This window comes from Epinephelus moara, chromosome 4 (genome assembly GCF_006386435.1).
Source record: "Epinephelus moara isolate mb chromosome 4, YSFRI_EMoa_1.0, whole genome shotgun sequence".
NCBI lineage: Eukaryota > Metazoa > Chordata > Actinopteri > Perciformes > Serranidae > Epinephelus > Epinephelus moara.
The window spans coordinates 8518431-8535801 of NC_065509.1; the positions used below are offsets into that span (position 1 = coordinate 8518431).

At 40.5% G+C, this 17371-nt stretch overlaps 1 protein-coding gene across 1 annotated transcript; it reads left to right on the forward strand.

The window, feature by feature from the left end:
- Positions 1-1770: 1770 nt before the first annotated feature.
- Positions 1771-16569, forward strand: LOC126388793 (LON peptidase N-terminal domain and RING finger protein 3-like). The gene is made up of 12 exons (XM_050042070.1): positions 1771-2604; positions 5318-5436; positions 5540-5662; positions 6128-6244; positions 6318-6525; positions 6640-6724; positions 8025-8139; positions 8702-8823; positions 9434-9592; positions 9704-9866; positions 9989-10138; positions 11088-16569. The coding sequence occupies exons 1-12, from the start codon at positions 1911-1913 to the stop codon at positions 11244-11246; spliced, it is 2214 nt and encodes a 737-aa protein (XP_049898027.1). The 5' UTR covers positions 1771-1910; the 3' UTR covers positions 11247-16569.
- The last annotated feature ends 802 nt before the right edge of the window (positions 16570-17371 follow it).

Consider the following 17371-nt stretch of genomic DNA (forward strand, 5'->3'; position numbering starts at 1 on the left):
TGTGCTGTGCCAAAAGCTTCTGTCATCAGATATGTGTTGTAATAAACTTACATATTCAAGTAAGGACAACTGAGGCTCCTTGAAGTTTTCCACATCAGTATAAATGATCCCTCTTCAGATGTACAGTTTGTGTAAGAGCTGGTCAGGTTTACATGCCTGTCTGAACTGTCTCACGGGTGGAAGCAGCAGACTGGTGGGTATCAAGGTGAAGTGAGTGAGTGAGTGCTTCAAATGTTTATTCACTGCACAGTATTGACAGCACGGTATATCCCAGTGTTGTAGTCATGACCAGCTTAACCAAGACCAGGTCATGATCAAGACCAGAGTGTATCGAGACCGGGACAAGACCAAGACTTCGAGGGGTTGAGACCAAGTCAAGATCAAGACCAGACAAGCGCGAGTCCCACACTGCATGACACACTTATGATCAAATGTGGAACGCACAAACAACAGGCACTCCTGAAATTGACCTGAAAGAGCCTCTAAACACACCCACAGAAAACAAATAAAGATCCCTCTTCATTCAGCCATTTTATTTCCAAACTGCATTTATGTGTGTAGGCTATGGGTAAGTGTACCATGAGAAACGTTTTAATAGAATAATCAAAAGCCATTGCAGAGGTGAATATTCTGTGTGGTAATTTTTCTGTTTCCTATGAGCAAACAAATGATAACACTGCAGATATGAAATAAACTTAACAGCAGTTTGGTGATATCTCCACAGTTAAAATCCCAAGTCCTCTTTGTCTGAGACTGAGACAAGAGCAAGTAAAATGTGACCAAGTCCAAGACGAAAGTCTGACATTCAAAATGTCAGTTTGACAGTGAATGGTATTATTGCATCCAAAGATTTGTCAAAGTGCCCATGAGCAGAAGCCTTCACATTCCCACATTTCTTCAAGGGTATTGCACAGGGCAACCCATGTAAACTGTCCTCAACGCTTACATTGTGCTCAAACTGATGCCTGTGTAACATAACGTTTAGTATATAGCATTTCCAAAGATATGTAAATGGAACTTCTACTTGATCTATAAAAGAAGTAATGATTATAATCAGGTTTTCTAATTGTATAAGAACAAAGAAAACAACTTACATAAAGCAGTTTTGACAGTCACATAACTGCTTTACCTTTTACATGACAGGTGAGGAGCCGTAATAGGTCACATAACAGGTCATGCTAGCAACTTATTGTAGGTCACATATTTCCCCTATTTGTTGTATAATATGAACAGAAATGGGGAGCGAATGCCTCTAAGAGCCCACACCCATGGGTTATTTACTGTGTCCCAGATGTGTTTTATAACTCTTTAATTTCTGACCACCAAACAGACCTGACATCACACCCCAAGAAACTTCATTTGAGTATTTCTCTCTCTCTCTCTCTCTCTTTTTTGGTGCATAGGGCTATGACCTGATTCTGGTACATAAATAAAACTACTATAGGTCTGTCCCCTCTGACCAGCAAAGACAGCAAACTCACTGAAAAAATATTATTGAACATGAATTATTATCATTTGGAATAACTTATTGAAATATGATTCTAATAAAGTTCCTGATGGTCCCCCAGCTGGGCTCCCACACTGACCCGCCACTGTTTACTTAAGTGCCGCATGCAGGTCAGACTGGCTCCGGCCCCCCGACACTGTTACATGGCAGATTGTTTTGTAACAGTTTTTCTCAAGTCGTCCAATGAGAACAGCTGGCCAGCATCACATGACACAACTTTTACATAACATTTTTTTTCTAATGCGCTGGTCCATTGAGAATAATATGGGTACTTCCTGACATGAACGTGCATCAGTGTGGTCAGTACTTCCCAGCAACGGATGCAAACATGAATGGCAGCTGGGGTATCGACCTGATATGCACCACATAGGTGAGGAGACACGCTTTGAGCATACAGCTAGGCATGGGGACGGAGAGTGAGAGTATGCTGCAGCTTGCAGCGGAGGCTTTCCAGTCGAAAAACTTCGACCTAGCTGCGGATATCTACGAGTGCCAACTAGCGGGTCTCGGAGATCCAGGCAGCCGGCAGGAGCTGATGGTGAAGCGGGCTGACGCTCTCGCCTTCGGGGGCAAATTCGCGGAAGCTTTCAGTGTCTACAGACAAGCGTCGGAGAAAGAGCGACTGAGACCTGTTCACCTGGCCAACCTCATAGAGTACCTGGCGGGTAGTATCAGGAGGCAAGACCTGGGTGACAGTCAAACCAGGTGCCCGGGGAGAGGAGAGGAGGGAGAGGCTGCGGTGGCGGCTCGATGCCCGGGAGTTGGTGCGACAGGTTTCGGGTACGAGGACTTCTCCTGCCGGATATGTCTGAGCTTTCTGTTCGAGCCTGTGACCCTGCCGTGCGGACACTGCTTCTGCAAGAAGTGTCTGGAGAGGGAGGTGAAGGAGCGGCAGGTGATGTGTAAGGAGTGCAGGGACAGCTCCAGGGTAGCAGACGTCCAGAGTTACAGGGTCAATGTGGTCCTCAGCAACCTGCTGGCCAAGTGGTTCCCCACCTGGAGCCAGGCAGGCCGGCTGAGGCGGGAGGGCAACGCACTGTACGCCGAGAAGAAGATGGAAGCAGCGCTGGAGAAATACAACCAAGCCATACTGATAGGTGGGACGCTTTACTGTTATATGTTAGAGCAACTTCACTGTTATATGTAAGAGCAACTTAACACATTGACATACAGTGAGCATGTCTCTACGGCGTATGTGACTGGGCTAAATATTTGTGCTTCTTAAACTCCATGTTTGCTGTTGTTATTCTTCAGTATAATAAGGTTTATGCTACATACTAACATGTCAGGTGACTTATCATGAAGCCGTACATAAATAATATATCGCAGTTAGTACATATGACTTCGTTTCATAAGTGTGTTATATACTGTGAGACACACTTCCCGGCAGCTAGCTGCCTCTACTGGCATCTGAGAGTCACAGGGCCATGTGTTGGATAACACGGTTATGTAGGCTGGGCTAGTGGACCAAACATTGCGTAAGCACGTAACCCGCCCCCCTCAGCTCCCTCATTGTATAACGTCAAACAATGATGCAGGCAAATGTGGGTCAAGGGTACTATTGCAGGTCACCACTAGGGACGCTTCTGCTCATAGCATGAAACCAGAGGTTTATAATAGGCAGAGGTGGTGTGGTGATCAAACAGATGAACTGTGACCTGCAGACAGGGATTATCTGTAGTAAAATAACTGATAGTATGCACAGATTTACAGTTAGGATCTGTGCTCTGGAATAAGGGCTACTTCATAGGGATTCATATATGAATCATGTAAGAGATGAGATGTACTATGCAAAGTTGGTAAAGTGACGTAAATTTAGTTTTAGTTAGTTTTAGTTTAGTTAATTTAGTTTGGTTAAATTAGACTGTGTAACAGACTCTGAGGCACTTTGTCAACTGCTGAAATGGAGAATCTCTAACACGGAGGTCTTATATGACTGGGATACATGACCTAACCTCATTTGACTTCACTGTGTTGTTCTGCAGCAGCACTGGTTGTGTAAGTTTAAAGTTACTGGTTTCACTGACAGTTGAATCCTCTGATAAGTATACCAGAGTTTCCCCTGGCCGATTTGTCGACAGCTGACATAGGAGATAGACATCTCTATGCACTGGGTCCCCACCAGCAGAGCATTTATCTCCCAGCCGATGCAGTGGAACTGCGCAGGCAGCTGACTGTTGCTGAGCTGGGTGGCTCCCACAGTAATAGCATGGGGTTGTCCTGGGCTGTTTCCAGGGACCTATAGCATGCTCCAGGATGTTACTCAATGTGATTCATTCAGAATGTTAAGCGAGGGTGATGTGATAAATAATGCTTAACAAAGAATGACATAACGCTCATATTTTGGTGGGACTGGCTTCAAACCGCAATGACTTGCAGAAATGACCTGCAGGATGTTGATCTTTGGTCCTGGGGGAGGGGTTAAAGGCTGCCCCATTAACTCTATCACTCTGACTCATTTTTGGTTATTAGCTAAAGCATGCATTTTCTACTGGAACACTTGCTTAACTAAAGAATTTGTGCAAATCAGTTTGTGAGCTGAATCTCAGGAAGGCAAGGAAAGTGGAAGCTGCTGTACCTACAGAAACTGTTATGTGCTTTACCCTGTTTATCAATATATTTTCTGGAAATATTTTTAATGCCCTTAAATAAGGTCGAATCACCTGCATAGTGTTTGTACTGGGCAGTTTGTGTGTGTTTGTGTGCTGTACATTCATCCCACTGTGGGGGAAAAATATCTGCTTGCACCCTCAAATTGTGGGGATTCACCTACTAACTGGGTTAACCTCTTGTTGTGGGGTTAAGACATAGTTTTAGTGTTAAATTTAGAGTTGGATCAGGATTAATCCAAGGCTGAGGGTTGTGTTTGCCATGTGGTAGTTATGGTTAAGGTTCGGGTAAGCCTGCGGGGAATGAATGCAAGTCAGTACAGTGATCACAGTGTTATAATTAGCTCAAGTGTGTGTGTGTGTGTGTGTGTGTGTGTGTGTGTGTGTGTGTGTACACATGCATGTGTGTGTGCAACGAAGCAGTAATTACTCTTGAAAATGAGTATCATTCAGAAATTGTGCTAAGCATGCATTATATCCATCTTTTATTGCAAGTATTGTGCATGATATACCTGATACTGCACGTGCATTTACATCTACAACCTGTAGGTCACCTAAAATCTTTTAAATTGTCCTGTGAAAGAATCCCTTCTGCTCTCCTGCACCTCTATTTCTGTGTTTATTTCATGGAGTGATTTACTACCTGTGCCTGTACTAAAGCCAGAGATATATTTCCCCTCTGATTCCCATAGGGCTAACTGCGACATTTGCATAAGTTTTCATCGTTATGAAACCTGGAATGTGGGTGACCTTGATAGTGCTGCACTGGTTTTGTAAGGCAGCACGCTTTTTTTTTTTTTTTTTTTCAGAACGTGTTTTATAATGTGGAAAACTGATCCATTTTAAACAGTCCTTCTGTCATGTAACTTGAAACCTTATATCACCAGTAAATTCAGCTTTTCAAGACATAAGAAAATAAACAGGTGGTGGCCTTGCTTTTTTTTTTTTTTTTTTTTATTCTGCAGTGTATTGTGAAACAGTTGCCACAGTATAGGGATCATTAAACCAAAAATGCACTGATTTCAGCTGCTCAAATGTGACAATCTGCTACTTTTCTCTGGTTAACATCATTGTAAATGGAATATCTTTGGCCTTTAGACTGTTGCCCTGTTGTCTTGTAACACTAACAATCTAACTATGGTTGTAAGTAACAACTACCTGACCGACTGATTTATTTAACTGTCCCTCCTCTCCTCTTCAGCACCCATGGACCACATACTGTTCAGTAATCGCTCCCAGATCCACTCAAGTTTGAGACGCTATGAAAAGGCTCTGAGAGATGCTGAGATGGCCTGCAGACTTATGCCTCACTGGTCCAAGGTATAGCAGACAACATATTCTGCATTATAGAAATATATGCAATAATAAGTTTATGTTCATAAAATGTAAAAAGCTAAGTGGTATGTCTTCCTCCTGCCTACAGGGTCATGTTCGTAAGGCCCAGGCCCTGGTGTCACTGGGCAGGACAGAGGAAGCTCTTAGGGAGTATCTGGTCTGTCTGTCTCTGGAGCCTGACTGTAGACTGGCCAAGACTGAGGCCCACAAGGTAAATACAACATCAAAGTTTAATTTTACAATATGCTTATCCCAGCTGTCACCCCTCAAAAGACCCTATCGTCATATATCTCAAGTTTACATTTCTTATTATTTGCTATTAACATCATGAAGTTTTACTACATAGTTAACAGCTTAAAACTATTGGCGAATAAAAGCAAAGCAACTTTTCCCAGGTGTTTTCTCAAACACCAGGATGCAGTTCACTTCACGGCCTTAGAGAGTAGTGTCACTAATAATAAGGATTTGCTCAAAGTTTCATACAGAACCTTTAAATACATAGAAGAGGTCTCACAGTCTACAACTGCATTAAGCAATTTTTCATTTCTTGGTTTTGTCCAGTTGTGTCCGGCTTATTTCAAAGAAAACATGACACACTGCATTAGCATTGGGGGATTGTTATACTATCATGAATGCATATACAATAATCACATTATTGTATGTTGTCTTCTTTCAGCTTCTCAGTGATCTCCTGGCTCCAGTTACAGATCAGGTTCCTGAGCACATCTCAGACTGCTCCAACACACTGTCTTCCAGAGCACACATCAAGAGCAGCATTAACACTCCCTCCCAGGTAAGAGATGCTCCACATCTGGCAGTCAGCAGTTAGAAAATAAGCATGACATTAAGGTTTCATTTTCTTTCAGATCTTTAGCACCAACTTGTTGTCATCAGCGTCCAGTCTTGCGCCCGCTCCTCCTGCTCCAGAGGGCAGTGAGGTCAAAGGTCAGGGAAAGCCTGAGGTCAGGAGACTGGATCACCGTTTTCTCCTCAAAAGGAAACGGTGGAGCATGGAGGAGGAGGTGGAGGAGGGAGGACAGGAGAGTAGCAGCGATCACAAGAGAGCCAAATCTGGTGAGCTTTCAGAGTTTGTTCACACACATGCACCTAGCCGAGCAACACATACACACCCCCTCCATTAGCAGAATTTGTGTTTTACTATTTAGATTTGATAATCTCTCCATTCAGATCCAGCAGAGGCGACTAATCCATCGAGCTCTGCAGTTGGTGACGTCTTGGACCCCACAGATCTGGAGTGTTCTCTTTGTATGAGGTGAGCTTTGCTTTATAGCTTGATTCAGGCTTAACCTTTATTGAAAGTCACACAGCATGCAATTAAGTTATCAGTTGTATAACGTGTGCTAAATTTTCGCTGACAGTTATGTAGCCTGTGACGAAATGTGTGACATGCAGCAGCTTTTACTACATCATTATACTGCCATACAGCCTTTAAGAAAGGAATAAAAAAGTCTTTGTCTTAGCTAATGTGGGACCAAACTGCTGATATTCACACTAACAGACAACCTCATATTTATATTTATTTCACTTTCTTTTTTGGTAGACAAAATGATTTATTGATTAATCTAAAAAATAATGGAAAGATTAAAGGGGGGCCTCGATATTTTAAACCTGGACTCTATGTTCCAATTTTTTGTGTCTAAATGACTAAAGGAGACAACAGTTTTGAATATTGGTCCAGTATTAAGTGAGGCAGCTGTGAAACATGCAACATATAGTAATGTTAATGGGCAATTGTGCACTGTCAATTTACGCCCACTAAAAGTGCTTATTTTTTCCACTGACAGGCTCAGATTTTTCGTAGCATTGTCTGATAACATTATGGAAAGGATCCCTACAGAGATACTCCTCTGTGTTAAAGAGTAACATCTTTTTTATTTAACCTGAAACAAACCTAAAATTGCTATGGCAAAAAACTCCATTTAAAGAAACAGCATTCATTAGTCATCACCTATGATCATAAAACACACTTCATCCAACCTTGACAGAGTTGACCCGACACTGTTTCAACAATCACCAACTCTGGTTTGGTTGAAGTAAACCATTAATTCACCCACTTACAGATGAAAACATGCTGGCTCTATACAGGCTATAACTATTGTTAATTTATATGGAGTCTGGTGGGTTTGGCGATGGCAATTTTGAGGCTGTTTCTGATTAAACAATAAGGATTTTAATTTTGGACAAAGAGGTCAAGGGAGGGGTCCCTTCCATGATATTGCCAAACAGGTATAACAACAATCTCAGCCTGTCAATTGTAAAAACAAGCACTTTTAGTGGGCATAATTGGACGGTGCACAAATGCCCCAAGTGGTTACACTGCAGCCTGTTTTGCAGCTGCCGGTTGCAGCAGCCTTGCATAATGGTGGATCAGTTTCAAAAATGAATGTCTCTATTAGTCATTAAGACACAAAAACATGGGGAAATGGGGTCCAGGTTGAATAATACCCAACTTACCCTCTAATGGCTAATGAAAAAAATTGTTATGGTTGCAGTCTCACACGCTTATGTCTTATGACTTTGAGCTGTTGTATTTTTATATATTTCCCACCCAGACTTTTCTATGAGCCAGTGACGACACCGTGCGGTCACACCTTCTGTCTTCGGTGTCTGGAGAGATGTCTGGACCACAACCCGAGGTGTCCACTCTGTAAAGAGGAGCTGTCTGAGGTATGCCCTGTGATACTCTCTCATAGGATTATAACATACACTGGTCCACAAGGTGCCATTGAGCGTAATCTAAACTGAAACCAGTAATTATTTCCCCGATCCAACTTTTTCTCCTCCGACACCACACTTAAGAATATTTGCCAATACAGTGTACCGAGCAGATACCAGCGCTCTCTTTTTCCCATATTTAAAATCTGTATATCTAACTGTGTAAGTCACTGGGGTCATTTTTATGTAAGGAAACATGATGCCAGGGATTGCTGTTGATCTAAATGTGGAGTTGGTGGCCTGCCATGACTGAATGAACGTAACTGATAGTGGAAATGCTGAATTTTGAAATGACATTGACCCACAAACTGTTGTTTAATTTGGATCTGTTACATCACAAATGATACCCGATGTCTCAGTAAGGTCACAATCAGGGTGTCACACACAGAACAAGGTGATCTTAGGGGGCGAAATATAGAGCAAGCCTCAACATGGATGGCATTGAAAACTCACTCTATGTTTCTTTCATTATAAACACATTTCTAACATAGGACATGTCTGTGTCTCTCTCTAGTACCTGGTCCAGAGGCAGTACTGTAAGACAGTGATAATGGAGAAGCTGATATCGAAGTATCTTCCCTCTGAGCTCATGGAAAGACAGAAAATCCACCAGGATGAGATGGCTGAGCTCTCCAAGTATGTTTGTGCCCTCCTCTGCTCCTCTCCTCTGTCTTACAATCAGGTTTCACTTGTTCGTTATGCTCTATTTGTTCTCTTCTCTCTGCTCTTGTCAAATCCTTTCCTCTCACAGATTATAGTTTATGTTAAAGAATGTGTGACTGACATAACACATTATGTGAATGTCCTGTTGTTTGACCCACTGACCTAGAGTAGATAACACACGTGTTTGACACACTGACCTCTTAGCGTGCGTCATCTCAGGCATCAAGTATCACTCTCCTTGAGCCGAGAGCAAACTCCAGTAAATAACTTCTCTTAAACTGGTGCAAAACTTATTCACTGTCACAGAAGCCAGTGTTGTTTTTTTCTGGGGTTTTTTGGTCTTTGGTCTAAAGGTTAGTCGTGAGTAATGGTGCAGATTAAATTTGCACAATAGTGAGGTAATTATAGATGTTAAAATTTCTGTTTTATGAACATTTTAAGGACCTTTCACTCATTTTGGCGTCCGAAATTGAGATTGAATTCTTGACCATGAAAACAGAATATAAATATTACACTTCCTTGTATCATGACACTGCTGTGCCCCACATTAAACACATGCTCCTTTATTCCTTTCTCTCCTCAGTCTTAACAAGAATGTGCCTATATTTGTGTGCACCATGGCCTTCCCCACTGTGCCGTGCCCTCTCCATATCTTCGAGCCGTGCTACAGACTGATGATTCGCCGATGCATGGAGACGGGAACCAACTGCTTTGGCATGTGTCTGGGAGATAACCTTAAGGGGTCAGTACTTGGACAGTACCTGTGTGTGCTTGGTCATGTGTTAAATACAGGAGTGTAAGAGTATGGATCCAAGAAGTGTAACATCGCGGCCTCTCCTTTTTGTGTTTCTAGGTTTGCAGACTACGGGTGCCTGTTGGAGATCCGTGATGTGAAGTTCTTTTCAGATGGCCGTTCAGTTGTGGACACCATCGGCAGACGGAGGTTTAAAGTCATTCAGCACAGTGAGAGGGATGGATACAACACAGCTGATATAGAGTACCTGGAGGATGTTAAGGTATGAGGGAGTGGACAGATGAGGAGTAGCTAGAGGGTTGATGGGATGGAGAAGTGATGGCTTTATAGAGAAATTACCAGCATTTATTATATTCAAACATGTATGTGTGTGTATGTGTGTAGGTGGAGGGTCTGGAAGAGCGTGAGCTGCAGTCTCTGCATGACATAGTGTACGACCAGGCTCTGGTATGGGTCAACTCCTTAAAGACAGAACAGAAGGAACGCATTGAAGGACACTTTGGACCGATGCCTCAGAAAGACTCTGCACTTCAGGTACACAGACACAATTTACCAAGTGACGGGATGTAATCAAGTTGTGAATTGGAGTTACGGTGCTGTTGGCTAAAACCGATGAGCAAGATGATTGGTGGGATGTAGAGGAAAGTATGCTGTCCGACTAACCATAGACCGTTCTGGGAACTCCCTTAAAGGAGCTCCCCAAGAACTACATAGGCCTATTTAAGGGCTTTTTTTTCCTGTTTGCATTTGCACTGCCAGTAGGAACACTGAAGTGATGCACTGTAAGATGGCCAGTGGTTGGTATAGCAATGTCACTTTCCCTTTGAATAGTCAAAATTGCATTGTATTTCCACTGCCTGGACTTCTGGACATAGGGAAGTGGGGGGTGGAGTGGAAATAGGCTTGGTGGATAGACAGAGCTGGGCGTTGTCCATGAAGCAGTGAAATTGAGTGTGCCAAGTATCCTAAACATATGACCAAGACGTAGAAGGTAAATAATAAAGAGAACGGGACCCAAAACAGAGCTTTGAGGAACTCCGCTAGTAACTGGAAAAGTTTGATCTGGAACTTTTAAGTTGGACAAAGTGAGTGTGGTCAGAGAGATAGGATCTAAACCAGGCAAAACAGGTGCCAATGATTCCAGTGGGAGATAATCTCTCTAAGATGTTATGTGAGATGGTATTGAAAGCTACACTCTGATCAAAAAAGATGAGTATGGTTAAAAGCCTAGACTCAGCTGCCATCATCATTTTCACAAAGGTTGTCTCCGTACTGCAAAAGGAGTAAAAACCAGACTGAAATTGTTCAAACATTGCAGGACTGATGAGATAATCAAAGACAGATGTCTCTCAGCAAAGTTAGCGTCACACATAGTCAGATGGCCTCAGGTTTCATAATAAAAGCCAATTTGAAATTTACTGTAATTTTCTTTTTACTTTATTTAATCTTTAACACCCTCTCATTGTGTCTCCTCCTCCTTCAGGACAGTCCTAACGGTCCCTCATGGTGCTGGTGGCTGCTAGCTGTTCTTCCATTAGAAGGCCGAGCCCAGCTGCCGTTTCTGGCCCTCACCTCTCTGAAAGATCGCCTCAGCGGCATCCGCAAGGTGCTGCTCCTCATGGCCCACAACAGGCACCGGTGACATCTTCTCCACCTGCCTGGAAAATGCAGTAACCACCTGCCCCCCATACACACACACACACATCCTCCTCCAAAGCAGCAGTTGACCTGTTGTTCTTACTTTTGATGCACAAAGAACTGACATTGATGTTGTTGCACCTTCTTTGTTGTAGCCCCACCCCATTCACAAAACAGTGATGGACTCATCTGCACATCTACAGCAAACTTTGACTAAAAAAAGCAGCAACAAAGATGAGAGTGAGCTGAATACATAGATATCTTTGTTCATAACATTCTCTTCACACCATACAGAAAACCAGCCGTGCAGACCTGCAGATTGAAGCTATGTTCAGACAGAAGGGACATCTGATTTCTTATGATGACTGTCATTACAAGTCACATGTGACTAGATTTGGTACATTACATCACCTTCTGTTATAACATTGGATGTCACTGTAACAATACTAATGCGCACATGCTAAGAAGCTACATGTTTTTGTCTAACATTTCCAGGTGTACAGCAACAAGCTTTTGTGCTGTTATGTCTTCAAATGTCCAGGTTCCACTGTTGCCTTTCTGGCCCTCCTCCATGTTTATAGTTCTTTGTTCTTCCTCTTGCATACATTTTGTTTGTGAAAACAAACTTTGCAGTCTGATATGAGTGATTTTTCCCAAAAACAGGCTGAGCTGCCTGTCTGAACATAGCTTTAAAACAAAGACAGAACAATTTCCCCAGATCAGACATACAAATTCATTTATGGCAAGTACCATTGATTCAACCAATCAGTGTCCACTTGCTGTATGTCTCTAAATGTACATAGAAATTCTGCAAGAGACCAAACAATTTGCCTTTTGTGTGGTTGCACTCACTACTGTTGAGTGAATAGTAATAATAATAATAATAATAATACTGATTAGATATGATTAATTTGTATGCCCATTACTAAATGTAGACAGAAACAGATAAACCTATATGTTTACTATTCTGCCACCTTTATTATAACTTCAATAACAATCATTTTTTTGGCTGCTCTTCTGTCTTCCTGTCCTCCTTGCTTCCTTCATTGCTGTCCCTGTCTGACACTACATCATGGTGCATGAATAACAATGGACTGAACTTTTTCATTGCTTGTTCTTGTGTTTCATTCATCCATGTTTTTTATTTGTTGGAATTTTTTTTTTCACTATTTATTTTGTCGTTATTTATGCATGCCGTGACATTGTTTACATTTTACAGAAAGAGATGCTGAGCTGCTCACTTTCCAAAGGCTTTTTGTTTAAACTTAACCCTTGACCCAAACGTCAGTAATAATATTCTGTAATGTTGTAGGGTATTATTACTGTTATACAACTATTTACACAATCAGCAGGGGGTAAAGAGTTGGGGCCAACATAGCTGCCACTGAAAACTAGCCAGGACAAACTCTAGAAATTGGAGTTGAGGGCAGATTCTCTTCCAGACCACATATTTTTAGAACGCCGGTGACCCAAATCAGTGTAGTATTTGTATTGGCCTGTGTCAATCTGAGCTATGTTGACTTTAACATATTTGGATTCCCCCTCTGTCAGCAGCCTCTCTATAGCAGAGGTACTTGTAATAATTACAGGCTTTAAGAGAGCCTGGCAAGCAATACCTGGATTTCTGATACCATTATGTCCTAAGTATATTTATTCAGTATTTATTCAGACTTGTGTTGCACTTCCACTTTAAGTAAGGGAAAGAAACAGAGCAGACAGGCCTCAGGATGTGCATTTCCACTATTGCTAGTGTCAGAATACTTAACTATTTTTATTACCACAGAATAAACTCAAATCCTCTAATGACTTAATCAGTAAACAGTCCCTAAATGAAAGCCTGTCTGCACTGTCTAGTAGTCCAACGCTACTGCTACAGATCTCCTTTCATATGGGTTTGATTGATGTATGCTAAAGGCTGGTGCCTTCTGTCCACAGAATAACATGGTGTGAAACAATTTCACATTAGGTAGTGCATACTAGGCCCATTTTAAGGTTAATCTCCCTTCTTTTGCAAATTTTGGTTCAGAAAATGATTTTCACGGAAAGAAAATTTGTATATATTGATTTGGAGAATTCCCACAAATATATTTCTGAGAAAATGGTGTTGTTAGAAAAGTATTGAGGCCTTGCTGATGTCTGTGACATAACTGTTTTTACATGGCAAGAGCTAAATCTCTGGAAAATGCAAGAGATTGTTGAGCTTTGCCTTTAAAATGTTTTTATTTTATATACGCGTGTTTGATTTTACATGTTTCTATGTCAGTCGCGTTCTTTGTATTTTATTATTTTCTTCACCTTAGTCGTGTGTTTATTTTGTCTGTATTTCACCTGTAATAGTACAGGGAGTGTCATCCACATTTATTATTTTCTGTTGAAGGTTAAAGCCGTGTAATGCTATAATATTGAAAAAGTGAATACCACAATCTTTTAATATTTTCCCCACAATAATTTGGTGATACTTTATTGTCAGGTGGTTGCAATATGACACAGAATGTAACAGCAGTACTATAGAAAGTACTATATAAACTATATAATCCATTGTGTAATGATCCAAGTGTTAAATTATATTAGAAGATTTCTGTCTAAAGAGGCATGTACTATTGAACAAGTGCTGAGAAAATAAGATTAACTGGTTTCAGCTATCTCTCCAAAATGTATAAAACAATAACCTTTGTAATGTTTGCTAATATTGTAGCTGATGCCCACTGAAAAGCTATGTTGCTCAAACTGGGCAGGAAATGGAAAAGCCATTAGTCAGATATAACCACACCTCCAGTATAAAAGCATATCACAGAGATATTTCAAATTCAGAGACGCATGTATTTCCTGATAGATGTGAAGAGGTAGAGGTAAAGGGAAAAGCCACCGAAAAGAAAGTCACATATGCTATTTTATTTTTACAATTTGTAAGCATGAGTATAAGTAAGAAAAAAATATTTAAACTCCCTCAATGAACGAGTTCATCGTTGACAGTGAAGCTTCTTGATGTCCTGACTGTACAGACCGTCACATGAGCAGCCGGTGTTTTTCCTTTTTTTCCCATCACAAAAGTTGAAGCATGACACCAAAATGGGTTTTGTCTTAAAACTGATATCTATGAATTATTATTCATCTGTGACAGCAGTTCTAGTGCCTTAAGTTGGACTTCTTCCATTTTCACTTTGATGTATAAACTGCAATAGTGACTACTGTATGCTAGCGTTTTGTGCAACAACTTTGGGTTCCCTAAATAACATCTTAAGATAATGTCTTTAAGAACCTGGACTATGGCAGAGGGGTTTGTGTTGGAAAAGTGATTAGTATTATTATTGACATATAACACCAGTTAATACTAATCTATTATGTAATCTGGTTCCCAGAAATCCTACACATTAAGTTAGTCTAATTAAAGCATTCAATAAGGCATTAAGACATTTTGGGAAATAAGCTTATTAGCTTTCTCGCTGAGAGTTAAATGAGGTGGTGCCTGCTGCCCTCATGTTTTTGCATTAAATTACGAAGCTATTAAATGTAAACCTCCACCATATTCCAGGTTTTTAAATCATTGTGGGTTAGAATTGACTTTTTTCCACACCGACAACCAACACACTTAGCCTTAGCTCCTGCAATCCTGGCTGACTCATGTTTTTTTTGTGCTTTTTAAATATATATATATAAAAAAGGATACATTTTTTCCATATGCTTGGATTATCACAGAGATGATTTCAGAGGAGAAGTGTGAATCAGGAAACTACGGAAGCCAAAAATGGCCATGCTTTCATTTAAAAAAAAAATGTGTCAAAAAAAATGTCTTTCTCTAAAGATCACTAGTAAATTATTCCATTATCTACACCGGCAGAAACTGCATTCTGTCTCTCTGTTAAAGATAACGCTCCCTGTCATTTAAGGACAATCCTCCCTGACAGTCACGACAGTGATCTTGAAGGCTGAAGTCAGGCGTGATCAAATGAACCAAACACTCATTTTCAAGCTTGCCATAATTATCCCCTGATCTTGATGATAAATTAGCTTGTTATCTCGAGAAACTGGCCTTTTGTTTTCCCAAGAATCAACATATATTAATTAACCTGTAATCACTGGAAAACTTTTTATTTTTTTATCGTTTCGTTATCTTGTGATGATGAAAACGTATTTAACTTGTGATTTCGAGATGACAGCATCAAAAAAATAACTGCAAGCACGACCCTTCTCGGCTTCCATAGCAAACAGCACAGGTTATAAGCTATGACCCAGTGAAGATGTGAACACAGTGGCATTTGTCTTGGTGTCAAGTATTGAATCCTTAAAGATTAGGATGGGTTTAAGCTGCTGCTGCAGCTTGATGGTATCATTTTTGACATTTTGTAGCACTCCAAACTCATGATAACGTTGATCATGCTGACAAACTTCCTGTAAGCTGTAAAGTGGCTTGTAATTTCAATGTCTCCAGTTTGTTCAGTAACCATAACAAAATAACAACAGTGTAGATGTAGAAGTGGCATCTTTTTGATCTTTTGTTATCCAGCTATGCAAAAACAGTAGGATGGGGGATTACTGATGCCCACTGATATCTTGACCTTTCAGAATTCAACCACTGATCTTTTGAAGGAGTGTAACTACCTCTAGCATCCTTCTAGAGCACTTCCACAAAGAGAGTAAGAAAAACTATGCTTCCTAATTTTGTTGTTTTCTTGTCAGTCTTGTTTAATCTGTGTTAAAAGTGTAATTTGAGAGTCTAAACAAATAATGTATATCATCTGTGTCTCATCATTGCTTCAAAAATGTGCTTTTTTTTTCTTAAGATTTGTGCCCATGTCAAAATGTACCATCTTCATCAACAATTCACACAGAGTTTATGTCACTTTGTCAACTAAAACTGCAAAAACTCATAGGTTTGTGTGTAATGTATTGGATACTGATCCCAAATATTTTAAGTATTTTGAGGAGCACTTGATTTATCTCACCTGGCAAAGTGAAAAGCTTCTTGTATGTCCTCTCCTGTTAAAGTGAGTTGAAAAAAATCCATGCTCATCTAACTTTAAATATCTTAATGTCCTAAAAAAGCTTTTCCAAGTGCTCCTAATATTTTCAGATATTTGCGCTAACATCAGTCACTACATGGCCTGCTTGACCTCCTGTCCATGGCCTCTAAATGTGTCTGGGTGAAATCGCACAAGATGAATGTATGTATGTCTCGACATCTCTCTGATGTTTTCTGTACATGTCTGTTTTTGATAGTAAAACTTTAGTATGCATTACTTTTGCAAAAGTACAGTCTTGAAGCTGCAACTTGTGAATAAACCAAAAGGTTTGTGTTCTCAGCTTGCTTGAGAACACACTGGACTGGGCTTGAGTCTGATGTCTCCTTTCTTTGTGTTCTCCTGGGTTGGCTGAGTTTCTTAGAAAGTATAAGATCAGATTTCTGGTTACATCACTTTGTGTTCAATAATTCATAAGATGAATCAAACCTTTCAGTGTAGTCGGAATTCTTTCAAAGCACAATGGTCTGTTCAGTGAGTGATGTGGGAGGTAGTCAGCGTTTTCAGCAATACAACTCCAGTTTTGGAGATTTTCATGCAAGTAAAATGTAATCTTCAAAATAATAGCTTTTCTTTGGGGAAAAAAAAATGAACACTGTAGTTTTGGAGGGCTTTACAAAGAGAGACATAAACATAGAGAATTACTTTGTACTAGACTTTTATGCATTAGATAAAAAGATTAATACCAGATTGATACCAGCCTAGCTTAGCATACAGACTTAGCCTGGGAACCAGAGGAATCTGTGAGCTCGTGTTTTATTTGCTCTGGCAGACACGTCTTGTCTCCCTCCTCACCAATTACAACCATTTATCTAATATGGAGCATCTTTGATATGATGGCTGACAACTGGTGGAGCCTTTGCATTTAGTGTAAAATACATGATGACGCCATTTTTGGCTTGCGTACTCTCACGCTGACACTATGGCGAGCAGAGATGTAGCTTAACCCTTTGAAACCTGAGTAAATTGGTTTGATTTCTTTCAGAAACATGGGAAGAGGGCAATAAGCAATGAAAGAAGAAATGACCCCAAAAAATTGCAAGAAATTAGTAAAAAGAGAAAATCAAAAACAAGAAAATTAGTTTAAAAAAAATTCAAATTTTAAATATGT

Bases quoted from the DNA above. Each gene is read 5' to 3' on its own strand.
- LOC126388793 (XM_050042070.1), top strand. From the start codon at position 1,911: ATGGGGACGGAGAGTGAGAGTATGCTGCAGCTTGCAGCGGAGGCTTTC. The intron at 5,663-6,127 runs GTAAATACAACA...GTCTTCTTTCAG, and splicing joins CCAAGACTGAGGCCCACAAG to CTTCTCAGTGATCTCCTGGC. The intron at 8,824-9,433 runs GTATGTTTGTGC...TTCTCTCCTCAG, and splicing joins GAGATGGCTGAGCTCTCCAA to TCTTAACAAGAATGTGCCTA.